Source organism: Mesoplodon densirostris, chromosome 1 (genome assembly GCF_025265405.1).
Source record: "Mesoplodon densirostris isolate mMesDen1 chromosome 1, mMesDen1 primary haplotype, whole genome shotgun sequence".
NCBI lineage: Eukaryota > Metazoa > Chordata > Mammalia > Artiodactyla > Ziphiidae > Mesoplodon > Mesoplodon densirostris.
Window position 1 is genome coordinate 10,474,329 of NC_082661.1, and position 14,360 is coordinate 10,488,688.

Below are 14,360 nucleotides of genomic sequence, written 5' to 3' on the forward strand. Positions count from 1 at the left end.
TTAGGTCGGGGGGAGGCGGGTAGCACGGGGCATCTCCTGGTTCCCCTTGACGGGGGTCCTCCCACATTCTGAGCTGGGGCTCAGGCAAGGGGACCAGCAGGAGCCAGTCCAGAGAGGGCCATCTGCGTGAGCCTGTCGGCTCGTGTACAGGTTTCCAGGGCTGCTGGTGGACGGCGTGGCCGTTGTGAAGCCTTCCTTGCCCATCCGTGAATTACAGGGAGGGCTACCCTTCCCACGTTTTGCACAGATTGGTTGGGTGGGGGCAGGGGGGAGGGGTGTGAAGGGAATTGAGGACGTCTGTTCAGGAGGCGAGCAGCCTCGCTGCGTTTGTTGAATTGGTTTTTCAGGGAGCACATCAGCCTCTTTCTCTGGAACAGACACTTGCATAGGGCACGATGGAGCTTCAACTGTCTCCATAAGCAGATAAACACAGCTCCCGGGTGGGGACACGCACATGGGTGTAGCTCACGCTGTCTCTCACCACCACCAGCATCTCAGAAGGGGCTGCAGGTTTGTTTGGTGTTTTTTTTTTTTTTCAGACTTCAGTTTCACCCTCTTGGCTGCCGATACAGATAGGTTGAAAGCCAGAGAAAAATCAAGGGCTGTCAAGGTCATGTTTCATAACAATGTCTTTGAGGCAGATGGCACATTCCCAGGGGCGTCATGAACAGGACAAAGATGGCGTGTGTGATTCAGGAGCCAGTTCTCGGGGCTGGGTATGAATGGCTATGAAACATACCGAACTCCGTGAAAGGCAGTCCCACTTCTAGAAGCTCATTTACTGCCGAGCAGCTAAACAGCGTGATCTCGGAACATTCTCTGTATTTTGGTCAATCAAGTGGTCTAATGAAACCTCGCCAGTTCCAGAAAGCATGTGGGTAATTAGATGGTCATGGATGGTTTAACTGGAATTTGCCCTTTTGTGTGGGCGCCTGGCCCTCCCAGCCCCCATTTGGCCATTCTGTCCTCTCTGCTTCCAGAAGACACAACAGTTTGGCTCAGCTCGGACCTGGGTGCGTTCTTCTAGGAAGACCAGCCGGTTGGGGTTTGATAGGTTTACTCTGGAGAGTCCTGGGGGGAGGTTTGGGGAGACGGAGACTTGGTAAGGGAGAAAAGCGCGTGCCAGATCAACGACCCTGCCCCTTTACCTAAAATGTGTTTCGGAAGGAAAAAAATCCCCGTCCCCACACGCCTTGGACCTTTATTTCAGCTTGAGGTGGTGAAGGCGTTTTGCCTGCCGTCGGGGAGTGATGGGCAGGGCTTATAGCAAACCTGTGTTAACTCTGGGACCTTGTGCTTTGGTCTGGGAATGCGGGCCCGTGGACTGAGAGTCGGAGGGTTTCTCTGGCTGGTTGTGGTCCGTTTGTGAGTCCTCAGAATAAGCAAGCACACAAATATTCATACCTCTTCCCTGTGGCATCTGTGCCTCTGTCTGCTCTGTTCTCTGTGGGCCCCCCTCTCATTGTTGAATTGAATCTAGTATTAAAAGATAACATAGTTTCTCGGTGGCCCTTTAAACAGAAAAGAAAAAAAAAACCCCACTTCCTTGCTTAATCTCCTTTATGTACCGTGGAAATAGACAAAAAGCACATTTAGTTAAAGGCTTGATTTATGGCACGAGGAATTTATGGTAAAGAGATTCTGGAAAGTGAGGAAGCTGAATTGAGACTGTGAAAAAACATGCTAAAAAAGTGCCTGCCAGGATTTGGGAGTGGGGAAAAAAGAGCTTGTTTTAGACTGTTAATGTTTATTGTTGTACTTAACTAAATGATCTCTATCGATGGGCTATTTTAAAATTAGATAAAAAGGAAACCCAGAATTGAAGAAGCATATCTGATAGGGAGGATGATGTTTTTGTGCCAAGAAAAAAAGTGATCATCTAACATGGCTGCAGAAGTAGGATTCAGAGGTGGACATTGGATTTCCTTAAGGAGTGTGGTCCAAAGGAGAGAAGCTCCAGAAACACGGTGTTCCACGGAGGAATTGCCTGCAAGGGGTCGTGCCAGCCCTGCAAACACGTTAGCACGCGGAGTAAAACGGAGTGAAGAGAAAGCCAGTCATATTTTACAGTCTCAGAGGGGATTTTAAAAGCATAGTAAAAATGCATGGAGGTGAAATTAAGATATACGTCCACAGACGGAGTGATTGAATTCTGTCGTTTCTTACACTTGGGGCATTTTCTTAACCTTTTTTCTCTTTGTGTGTTTTACAAAAGTATTTTCCAGATCTGTACATGGAATCTAAACCTCTACACTTAATGTGAGCAAAATTTCCATAACTTTAATCATAGTGACAGCAACTAAGTTTGGAAAGGTTTTCCATTTTCAAAGCTCTCACCTTAAAACCTTGTTGGAGACAATCTGTTTGTGGGGGAAGATGTATATGGGTGTGAACTTTTGTCACGGTCTGTGGGCAAAGATTCCTTTGGGGTCACAGGTTAGCCGCAGAGCAGTTAACTTCTGACTGGATGTTTCGTTTTTCTTTCTGAAGCGGCCTCTAAGCCCTGTTAGTCATGAGGACTTTCCTGCTCTCCAGCTTTCCTCTTGCCCTGGGACCGTGCCCTGACTCCTGGGTCCTTAATTTCTGGGGTTTGCTTTTTTGCTCACTGGAGCCCCCGGCGCATCCTGGCTGTGAGCAGAGGACCTAGTCTTTCACACCATTAAGGCAAGTCCTGCCCTTAACGCCGGTGGGGTTTCTCTCTCCTCCATTGCACACCATGTCATAGGACCTCACACACGGAACAGCCTTGGGCTCCAAGTCCTTGGGCTTCCCCGGGGGAGGGGCCATCTAAGCTCCCTTGGACCTGAGCAGCAAATGACTCTAAAAAGATGCTAAGAGAAACCATTGTGGGGTTGGTAGCGAAAGCTGACTGAGCTCTCAGCAAGCACCAGGCTCAGCACCAAACGCTTTATGGGTGTGACCTCATTTTACCATCACGGTAATTCTGTGATGTGGGAACTGTTCCGGTCTCCCTTTAACAGGTGAGGAAACTTGAGCTGAGGAACGTCAAGTGACTTGCTAAACCTCTCACAGTTACTGTTGGAACAGGGATCCCACAGCCCGCAGTGGTGCACTTGGTCAGGATGCCGCCACCGGCTCACGGCCCCACATTATAAACAGTTTGCAGGGGAAGGGCACCAGCTAGGGGTGGCTGCTTGGCTAGGGGAGGTCACTGGGTACCCACATGGAAGGACGCAAAGACGCCCCAGCACCCAGCCTCTAGCCCAGGGAAGGGGCGACAGCAGTGATCTCGTTATTTTAACTCATTTTAGAAGTCAGTTTATTTTAAGCATATGCCCTGTTTCCCACCCCCCAGTTCCATGCCTCAGTCCAGATCCTCTTTATTCTTTTTTTTTTTTTTTTTTTTTTTTTTTTTTTTTTTTATTTTTTGCGGTATGCGGGCCTCTCACTGTTGTGGCCTCCCCCGTTGCGGAGCACAGGCTCCGGACGCGCAGGCTCCGGACGCACAGGCTCAGCGGCCATGGCTCACGGGCCCAGCCGCTCCGCGGCATATGGGATCCTCCCAGACCGGGGCACGAACCCGTATCCCCTGCATCGGCAGGCGGACTCTCAACCACTTGCGCCACCAGGGAGGCCCCAGATCCTCTTTATTCTTAAAAATATTTTTGTCATTAAAGAAAAGTGCTTTGTTTTCATAGAACGTAAAAGAGATACATATGCATGGGAATGAAATTCAGATGGTTTAGGAAGTTCTGAAATGAGACATAGTCCACCCCGTCCCTCAACGTCCTATAATCTCTCTCCCCAAAGGTGACCATGGCTAAGGCTCTTATATATCCTTCCCGAGGCTTGTTTTCAGTGCCTGTGTCCTCACACCTTGCCATGGGAAGGCTACTCTACTCTACGTTGTGTCCTGAAGCCTCAACCATGTGTGATGTGCGAGGACATGGCAGGGAAGGCCAGACGGGCCTCTTCACCCAGAGCTGCTCCCCTCATCACCGCCCCAGGGGTTTCTCCCTCACCACGATCCCAGCACACCATGCACAGGAGTTCTGGCCACCCTGCGGTCCAGCAAGGAGGGCTACGCTGCTGGCCATGGAGGGGGTGTTCGTCTGTGAAATCTGCCAGCCCTCGTCTGGTTGGGGCCAGTAACTGTCTCATTGCCAGGCTGACTTTGACTGCTGTTCCGAATCTTCTTGCCTGTCATCTTCAAGCCCGGTTCCCACTGCAATGAGTGGTGACTTTTGCTTCTTCACGTGGGAGACCTTTTTGTCTCTGAGAACACCAGTCTCCTTTTGCATCCATAGCTCAAAACCGACGCAGGGCGTTAGGATTTGGGGAATGATTTTTAGCCCAACTTATTCCTTGAATCTTTCTGAGCCCTTCTCTGCAGTTGGAGCTCAAGACATATATATGTGGTCAGTGAAGGCTGTGGAGATCTTGAGGATGTTACTGGTGGGCCCTGCAGCCGAGGTCAGCGCACTGCGGAGGTCATTTCCACGGGCTTTTCGTCTTTTTCTTTTTGCTTCTGCTGTTTTGCCTCTGTGGCCTAGACACTTGGGTGTGAAGCCTCAGCCTCTTAGAACCATATCTATTCATGAGGCCCCTCTCAGCTCCAAAATTAATGATTGTTCAGTTCCTTAAAAAAAAAATTATTTACTATGCTCACAGTGAATGAACATTGATCATACTGTCTGCATAATAAAATTTAGGAATAACAACCTTTGACAAAAGACTGCTCAAAAGGCCCAGAAATGTTTTCATGTACATTTTTTTTTTTTTTTTTTTGCGGTATGCGGGCCTCTCACTGTTGTGGCCTCTCCCGTTGCGGAGCACAGGCTCCGGATGCGCAGGCCCAGCGGCCATGGCTCACGGGCCCAGCCGCTCCGCGGCATGTGGGGTCTTCCCGGGCCGGGGCACGAACCCGTGTCCCCTGCATCGGCAGGCGGACTCTCAACCACTGCGCCACCAGGGAGGCCCTTCATGTACATTTTAAAAGATAATAGAAGTTCTGTGTTAAAAATTGCCTACTTCTTGCTATTAATACTAAAACCAACTTCCTATTCCTAAAATGATTCCCTCCGGATCCATTCTTGGACACCTTCTCAGGTTTCCTACCTGCTTTTTAAGGGCAGTCTGGGTTTAAAAAGGAGAGAATCAACATTTTTTAAGTAGGACGTTCCCAGGAAAGTACAGTCTTCTGGTTCCCCGCGGGAATGGTCCAGGCTCCACCTTGAAAGTTCATCTCCATTAAATATGTTCATCTTTACTTGGTCCTTGCCACCTTGATTTAAAAAGTGTTTGTAAGCACAGCTGGGAAGAAGGGTTGATGTGGGCAGTCATGCAGGGGACAGAACCACATTTGAGGGGTCGCGTCAAACCCCAGATTCCAGCTCTCTCGGGCCAGAGTCTTGTTCACGGCTTGGAATAAGGTGATGGTCAGGCAGCCCGCGATGGTGTTTTCCTTTACAGAAACCAGCACAGGGAAGATGATATATTTAAGAAATAACCATTTTATCAAATGCGGACTATAATGGATTAGAGTAAATGAGAAAACTCAGTGAAGCCCTGCAGGCTTCCCCGGGGGAGAGGAGCTTTCCCACGAGATTGTGAATAAAGAGGTATTTTTCTTTCCCTTGACTCTTCGTCCACTAGTTTCTGAAACTGAAGTTGACAAGAGGCGGTTGATTTTCTGCAAATGGCCTGGGCATCAACCAGTTCCCAGAAGGACCAGGGAGAAGCAGATAGTGGTCCCCAGTGCCTGGGTCTCTGGTGACCTTGAATAAAGGCATGTGGAGCTACTGGAATGCTTTTCACGTTCAAATCCTAGAGCTAGTTCCTTGAGGTATTCTGCTTACATTTCAAAATGTAGAGCTGATTGAAGAGCTGATTTTCCAGAAGTTTTTATGGAATCTCATAAGCACAGCACTGATTCACCATCCCTGCTGGTCTATGGGCAGGAGATTGATAATCTGGGGCTCCAGTAGAGGCACGGGGAAAAAGGCAAGAATGAAGCCCATATGGGGTCTGTCTCTATGTCCTCAAGTGATTATCTTGAGGAATTAGGACAGAAAGAAGACATTTTTTATCAGGCACTCTCTAAAACTGTTGTTTGGAAACCTGGCCTTAGGACCATGTAATTTGGATGAAATCTAGCACATACTGCATGGATGGGAAGACAGAGGAGTTGGAATCCAGGGTTCTGGTCCTCAATTCACGACTTTGGCCAACCCTCACCTTCCCCCCTTTCTAAGAGCTGACTGGCTGGCAGGGCTCTGGCCGTCTTCCAGCCTTCTCAGGTGGAGCCAGGATTACATCTGTGTCTTTGTATTTTGTATCCAGGTTTCTGCTGAGTCCAGCTCCTCCATGAACTCCAATACCCCACTGGTGAGGATTACAACTCGCCTCTCCTCAACAGCAGACACCCCCATGCTGGCGGGGGTCTCCGAGTACGAGCTGCCAGAAGATCCAAAGTGGGAGTTTCCAAGAGATAAGTGAGTACTTCTATGGGGCACATCCCTGAATGGGGATTAAGTATAAAATGGGGATATTGGGCTGACATTTTCTTTTTATTACCCTTAACTGCCAAGGTCTTGCTGTGATGATGTCAACAGGAGTGGGTAAGATTGTATCTAAATAACCAACTCTAAGAAAAACAAAGAACTAATTTTCTCGCTCTCTCTGTCTCTCTCTCTTTTGTAATAGTTCTTTTAAAACAGAGCTACTAAGCCATGGCTGATCCCCAAACAAAATGGTACCTTGTTAGCATTTTTTTTTTTAACTTTCTAGATAATTCAAACCCAGTCAAATGGAATAAAAGTGGGATTATCCCATTTATAAAACAGAGTTGACATTCCAACTTCTGGTTCCTAGAACATGTCTGTTCTACAGTTCATTTCCTTAGAGAAATTAGGTCTAGCATATAAATTGCCTTAAGAATCTTCACCCAGTGTTGCTGTTTTTAATAGTTATTAATATAATATTGGGCTGGAAATCTTCAGATACGGTACTTGACATCGAATTTCTTGTGGTCCCTAGTGTTTTCCTTATTGGATGATATTGATGTGTTCCAGTCAGATGTTCAAAGTGTGGCCACCTGGGCTCTGCGGAAAGCATTGTTGGGAGCTGTGTGTCTCTTGGTCTGGCTTCAAGTTCAGGGACTTTGGATTCTATTGGGCTGGATTGGAATCCTGGCTCTGCCAGCCAGTGGCTGGGCAACCTTGTGTGAGTTCCCTGATTCTCTTTGAACTTCATTTCGATGAAATGAAGGTCATGGTACAGACCTCCCAGGACTGAGCACAGTTCTTGGCTCATGTGAATTTCCCTTCCTTCCATTTCCCTTCATAACCTGAGAGATCTGAACTGCAGATCTCAGCAAGATGGCAGAGCTGGGCATCGAGTCAGTGGACAGATCTTGGACTACCAGCCCCCACACTCGCCTTCTGAAATGAATACGATGGTCACTGAAGGGCTGTCAGCTCATTTCCAGGGTCTCTCTTGTAGTAATCAGAGTCCAAACAGCTTGAGAGTCATGGAGGGTAGAAGTCGCTGACTATACATCTGCATCAAATCAGCTGGAATAAGCTTTTGACTTGCTCATGTACAGCAACCCTATTGGTCTTGACATTTGCACTGTCTCCCTGAGATTATGTCGGAGAAGTGTCTAATTAGTAGAGAAGGAACTCATACACAAATTTGGAAATACAAAGATAAGCTTTTCCAGAGGCTGGATATCATGCGCTCTCTTTGGAAGGAGAGATAGCTTCCAGGGCACTTGTAATTTTGACTCACACAGCTCCAGCCAGCTTTGTTTTCTACTGGCTCGTTACTTTAAATAATAAACAGCTCATTTATTCATGTGCAGCATACGTTAGAACCAAGTTATTGTACCTGTATCATTCTGTTAGTGTTAACGGAAATGATTTCCAGTTTATGTGTGTACTGTTCATTCATTCAGTACTTGTTTACTGAACACTTACTAGTGAGGTACCAGAAAAAACAAAGAATGATTTCTTGACCTGTAGAATGTGGAAAGGGGGTGTTTCTCGTGAGCCCTCCCAGCTCCCTGGTTTGATTAAACAAGTAGGTGGGTTAGTGTGCACATCCTATGGATATAGGACTGAGTTTGGGAGCTGTGACCATATTTTAAGAAACTGCAGCTCTCAGGTTCAATCTGTAGTTTTTGCCACCTATGACACCACCAGCAACAGTAGCAGTCTGTCTGTTCGCTCCCACCCGGGGTACCCGGAGTGCGGGAAATCTGAGTGCAGAGCATTTCAAAATAGTGTGTAGCACAACCGTAGGTGAAGCAGATTTCCAATGAATGAAGCCTATTTAGAAGCAGTTTATTAGATCGGAGGCAGACGTTATACAAAGAAAGGATTGTCATGCTTGTAGCAGCAGGGCGGTAGGACATAAATTAGCCATTTTTCCAATGCAAATGTTTATTTTCTGCCAAGATATTAAATTTAATTTTAGCTCAGGATAGAAAGGGAATGACCTCAGCATAGCACACACTGCCCTCGGTCTTTGCTGTGACTTCTGCAAGCCATTGCGTACTTACCAAAAATACCGCTTACTAGTGGCAGCTTGGTACTTTGCTGTGTTATGCTTAACTGAAAAAACCGCATTCATAAGTATTCCAAAGTCTCTTCCATTCGGTTGGTTTCTGGAATGCCCAAGGAGTCTATATGGCTATTAGTATGATGTATGTAGAGCTTCTGAGCTTAGAAATTTAGTGTGTTGTGTTCGCTTTGGATTTTCTTCATTATTAATTTTGGGTAGTCATAAGGATTTCTAAACGATTATGTCAAAAAAAAATTCCCCCAATTTCTAGCATTTCCTTTTTCCTTTAATGAAAAAATAGAGATCCCTTGAAATGCGTTTAAGATTCATATCTTGTAACTTGGCCCAGAATGTGACCATAAAATCCATTGGTATTCGAATAATAGCGATTTTTAAAGACATCACAGAGACAAAAAAATAACAGCTTTAATGGTTTTCTTTGAGATATCCTAAATTATGAAAATTCGATAGGCTCAAGATCAAAAGCTCCTTGTTTTTAGCACTTAGGAAGGCTGACCACCTCACTTGCAAGGATACCGTCCATAAAGAAAATAAATGGAGAATACAAATGTGAAATTCAATAGCTGTTCCAGCAGTAATTGACCTTCTCTAAAACGTCACTAAGAAAATACTCAAGCGCATGTGTACCCCAAGTCTCATTAGTTCCATATGATAAATGCTCCATGCTTTTGTAAGCCGCTGAAAGATTTTTATATTGAGTTCTGGAATTTCCCTCGCTACACCAGATGCTGTTTGCTAATCCTCTCTTTACACATTTAGGCTGACGCTGGGCAAACCCCTGGGAGAAGGTTGCTTTGGGCAAGTGGTCATGGCTGAAGCGGTGGGAATTGACAAAGAGAAGCCCAAGGAAGCAGTCACTGTGGCCGTGAAGATGTTGAAAGGTGAGTGGGGTGGAGGTGGGGAGGGTGGGGGAAGGGCGGGGTGAGGGCGCCTTATCAAGAATGTTCCTTTTGTGGCATGTGAACTCTGTCATGGCAGGGGGTTAGAGAGCACATAGCTGACCTAGGGGTTGAGAAGTTTTCAGTATAAATCAGCATCTCGGACAGACTATTTATCTTGAGCCGTGTGCACTTATAAAAAAGAAAAGCCAGTTGTATTGGAAAGTGGCAGCCTCATTCCCTTTATATTTGTAAGTGCTTAGAAAGTATCGACTCACGTAGAATCGATTATTTTAGATGAGTGTTGGTATGTCGGATTCAGGACCCAAACCTTCATTTACAAATGAAGGAAAATTGGCCCTTTTAGAGGGAGAAAGGAGGCTCAGGGAGAGGAGGACACACTTGCTCCTTTGCAGGAGGAACAAAGCAGGGATGACGTTGTCTGTGGGAGTCGCTTGGGAAGCTGGAAGGGGACTCACCGGATTGGTGCTGGTCCAGAGCCTTCTGGGACGTGTGAGCCGTTACCCAGGGATGTAAACGTCGAGTGGCATTCGTGGGAGCCTGAATGTCTCTGCATTAACCTTCCAGCCCTGCTTCATGCCTGCGTCCAAGGAGCTTAAAGAACTTTTAACCATTAACTTCATCCTCCCACAGTGTTCTTTTATGAGAGCAGTTACAGGGAATGGTTGCATTATAAATCCCGTTGGAGGCATCTCAGAAAGGACACCCCAAGCTGAGTTTTCCCCACGTGTCCCAGAGGAGAGAGGTCTGTTCTTGGGACATGGTGGGGGGGTGCCTCACGCATTGTGGACGCCCTGGGGGCTAGGCTTTTTCTTTCTTTCATGGGTTGTTTTTGTTTTGTTTTGTTTTGGGTTTTTTTGTGGTACATGGGCCTCTCACTGTTGTGGCCTCTCCCGTTGCGGAGCACAGGCTCCGGACGCGCAGGCTCAGCGGCCATGGCTCACGGGCCCAGCCGCCCCGCAGCATGTGGGATCTTCCTGGACTGGGACACGAACCCGTGTCCCCTGCATCGGCAGGTGGACTCCCAGCCACTGTGCCACCAGGGAAGCCCTCTTTCATGGGTTTTTGTGGGATAGTCACCACGTCTCTCCCTGAGGGGAGGGAGCAAGGTGGAAATAGTAAAAAAAAGTGTTGGGTGCTTTTTTTCTGTTTGTTTTTTTAGCTATGGATCTGAATGGCTCCCAAGGCACACTAGGGTGTTTTGAGCTGCTCCCCACTTTGGGGTGTGATGCCTGGGAGGACTGTGTTCTCGCACCCTGCGTGTCTCAGCTCCACCCACAGAGGCAGCCAGCCCTCTGCCTGCATCCTGCATGGCCTGGGCCTGCCTCCTGTGCCTTTGCCTTGGTGAGTGGCAGGTGCAGTGAGCTGTGGGCTCCCACCGGCCATCCCAACAGCCCCTGGCCATGTACCAGGGCCGAGTATGCGGAAGGCCCAGGCTCCCGGCCTCTGTGGACAGAGCTTCTGATTCGGTTTACGGAGCTCAGGGGAAGGAGGTCTGGGAGTTCTCTTTCTCTGGTTATTTCAAGGCTGGCCTTCCCTTAGGATGGAGAAGGACATTAGCCACAGAGCCCTTATGACGTGGCCATTTTTACAGCCAGTGGGTGGCTCAGAGCTTAGAGGAGGCCCCACAGTGTCACCGCAGTGGAGCCTCCGCATCCGAGGGGCAGGCGCTCAGCCCTCCACGTGAGTCTGCGTGGATTTTACACTCCAGGCAGTTGTGTTGCTCTTCCTGTTGTGAAGCTAAAAAGCTTTATGCAGCATGGCTTCTATCCATACCCTTACCTCATTTTTTTTAGTAAGCCCAGATTCCCCCATATTGAATTAGCTCAAAGGGGGATACCTGCAGGAGAATCTAGCCACTCTTTGGAAGCTAACTGTGAGCCTGTGTATGCAGAACCTAAGCCATTCTTGCTTGAAATTATGGAGCAGAGGTTTTTAAAACCTTAACTTTTTAGGAGGGGAATCCCAGCCCCTTTCGAAGCCCGTAGAAGGCGCACACACGCACTTTTGTCCTCAGTCCGGGGTGTCCTCTGAATCCATCTGTGAATGCTCCGTGGGCTGCGAGGGCTCAGCTTAGCAGCACGTGGTGCAGAGAAAGTCTGAAGTGATGTGAAATGCTCCCAAACTCCTCTTCCTCTTCCTCCCCGGAGGTCCTCACAGTTGCTTTCAGGCTCCATGAAGTTTGATGTGATTCTCTCAGGTACCTTAGGTCTGCCAGAGGATGGAATTATTTCACGATAGAGAAAAATGCCCCCATGTTTGTGAGGTTTGCTGGAAAAGATTTGTCCTTGGCATCCAAGGCCTATATATTTGTTCTGACTTTTGACCCTCTTGACCCCAAATTAGCTATTCGACACGGAGCGGGGCAGTGCTGGGCCCTTCCCGCTTCACCAGTAAGATGAGGGAGATGATTTGGAAAGTTTTTCTGGTTCTAAAATTGACTTTCATGCTGTATCAACCAAATTTTCATCAACTAACAGTAGCAACCAAGGAGTTAGAGGAAACTGATCTGTAATTTACCTAATGTTCCTAGATGATGCTACAGAGAAGGACCTTTCTGATCTGGTGTCAGAGATGGAGATGATGAAGATGATTGGGAAACACAAAAACATCATAAATCTCCTCGGAGCCTGTACTCAGGATGGTGAGTAGGAGGGAAAAGAGCTTTCATCCACATGACCCAGGGTTCAATGTCAGCATCGTTTTAAAAATGGATGGACTCTTAGATCTTGCTCCTAGGGCCTCTCAAGTGCATGTTTAAAGTTTTCCTTAAAAACCCCCTCAGGGGGAATTCCCTGGCGGTCCAGTGGTTAAGACTCTGAGCTCTCACTGCCTAGGGCCTGGGTTCAATCCCTCGTCAGGGAACTAAGATCCCACAAGCTGGGTCTTCCCTGCTGGCACAGTGGTAAAGAATCCACCTGCCAATGCAGGGGACACGGGTTCGAGCCCTGGTCCGGGAAGATCCCACATGCCGCGCGGAGCAACTAAGCCCGTGTGCCACAACGACTGAGCCTGCGCTCTAGAGCTCGCGAGCCACAACTACTGAGCCCACGTGCCACAACTACTGAAGCCCTCGTGCCTGGAGCCTGTGCTCCGCAACAAGAGAAGCTACCGCGAGGAGAAGCCCGCTCACCACAACTAGATAAAGCCTGCATAGCAACGGAGACACAACACAGCCAAAAATAAATAAATGAAAGTAAATAAGTAAAAAAAATAAGTAAAATCCCACAAGCCATGTGGTATGGCCAAAAAACCCACAAAAAACCAAAACCCGTCAGGAAGTGTTCCTGGCCACGAACACAAAGAAGACGTTATGACTGTGCCTGGGTTCTGGGGGCGGGAAGGTGGGCATTGGGCGACTCTGGATGGGAAAGCCTATAGCGTCCTCCTGTTTTTAGGGCATAACCTGGAGGGTTTTCAGGAAAGGCAGCCTCCTTATGTTTTCGTTTTGTAAGTGCTAAGAGAGATTTCTCCAAATAAGATCCTACATTTTGGTTGACAAGTTCTTCCCTTAAAGTGGGGATTGAGGAACCCATGTCTCGTTATGGGTACCAGGTGGCTGAGCTCCCACGAGTGGCCTGAAAGAGGGGAGATAGATAGGAAGGGGCACATTATCTTCCTCAGGGGAGCGAGACTCCTGGCTTCTCTCATGGATGATCTGTGGCACTTTGCAAATCAGTCTGATGATAATTAATGAACTTGAAGATGCCTGTCTTTGCCTCAGCAGTTTCCCTTTGAGGTCTATACCAGGAGTCAGGAGACTTTTTCTGTAAAGGGTGATTGTAAATATTTTCGGATTTGTGACAACTACCCATCTCTGCTGCCGCAGTGAGAAAGCTGCCACAGACAACACAAAAATGAATGGGCCACGTTGTATGCCAGTAACATTTACACACAAAAACAGGCTCGTCTATACCGTGGGGAAATTATTGCACATATATATACAGAGACGTGCATAGCGGTGTTCACTGCACCCTGTTTGCAATTGCCCAAACCCGGAAACAACCCATAGGGGGATGGAGAAATAAATGTGTATTTATATGATAGAATCTATGTAACTGTTAAAAGGAATGATCTAGATCTATTTTTATCAGCCTGACTGGCTTCCAGAAAGATAATATGGGGGGGGGGGGCGGAAATGGTGCAAAGCTATGTCTTTATTACTCATTGATGTGATTAAAAACAATACCTTGTTTATTGATACGTAGGTATCTGTAAAATAGTTAAAATGCACTACAAGGACCAAATTTATGATAGCTGTTGCTTTCCAGGAGGGCGCAGGTGAGAGGCTGGGCAAGACAGGGAAAGGACACTCACTGTAGTATCGCTGTTTTATTTCTTAAAGACTGTTGAGTCTATCTCGACCAAGCGTTGGTTGTCATTTGGGGGAGATTAGAATACAGGTGTTCTATTTCTGTGTGTGCTTTCTGTATGTTTAAAATTTTTTTTAAAATGATAAAGCACTGGGTTGGAATAAGTAAAACTCCTTTGCTGAGCTGCCCCAGGGCAGATCCGGGCTTCCCTGCCTCTCCAACCTGTGTTCTCGTCCACAGGGCCGCTCTATGTCATAGTCGAATATGCCTCAAAGGGCAACCTGCGGGAATACCTCCGTGCCCGGAGGCCGCCCGGGATGGAGTACTCCTATGACATCAGCCGGGTTCCCGAGGAGCAGATGACGTTCAAGGACCTGGTGTCGTGCACCTACCAGCTGGCCCGGGGCATGGAGTACTTGGCTTCCCAAAAAGTGAGTCCTTCCCTCTCTCCTTGGTTGGGTGGATTGCAGTGAAACACGTCTTTGAAGAAAACAGACCACTGGGACGTGCTCGTTTGCTGAATCAAGCCCTTGCCTGTCTTGTACGACCTGGAGACTATACCTTGCGTTATTCACATTGGGGTTTAATGAACTCTTTAAAA

The 14,360-nt window shown here is 47.6% G+C and overlaps 1 protein-coding gene across 6 annotated transcripts in view; it reads left to right on the plus strand.

Moving 5' to 3' along the window:
• FGFR2 (fibroblast growth factor receptor 2) overlaps positions 1-14,360 on the plus strand; it is a 101,910-nt gene that overhangs the window by 73,225 nt on the left and 14,325 nt on the right. For all 6 annotated transcript variants that reach the window (XM_060098774.1, XM_060098779.1, XM_060098785.1 and 3 more), the window contains 4 exons: positions 6,304-6,455; positions 9,307-9,428; positions 11,980-12,090; positions 14,000-14,190. In XM_060098774.1, the coding sequence (XP_059954757.1) occupies positions 6,304-6,455; positions 9,307-9,428; positions 11,980-12,090; positions 14,000-14,190 (576 nt within the window). The remainder of the gene's footprint in view (positions 1-6,303; positions 6,456-9,306; positions 9,429-11,979; positions 12,091-13,999; positions 14,191-14,360) is intronic.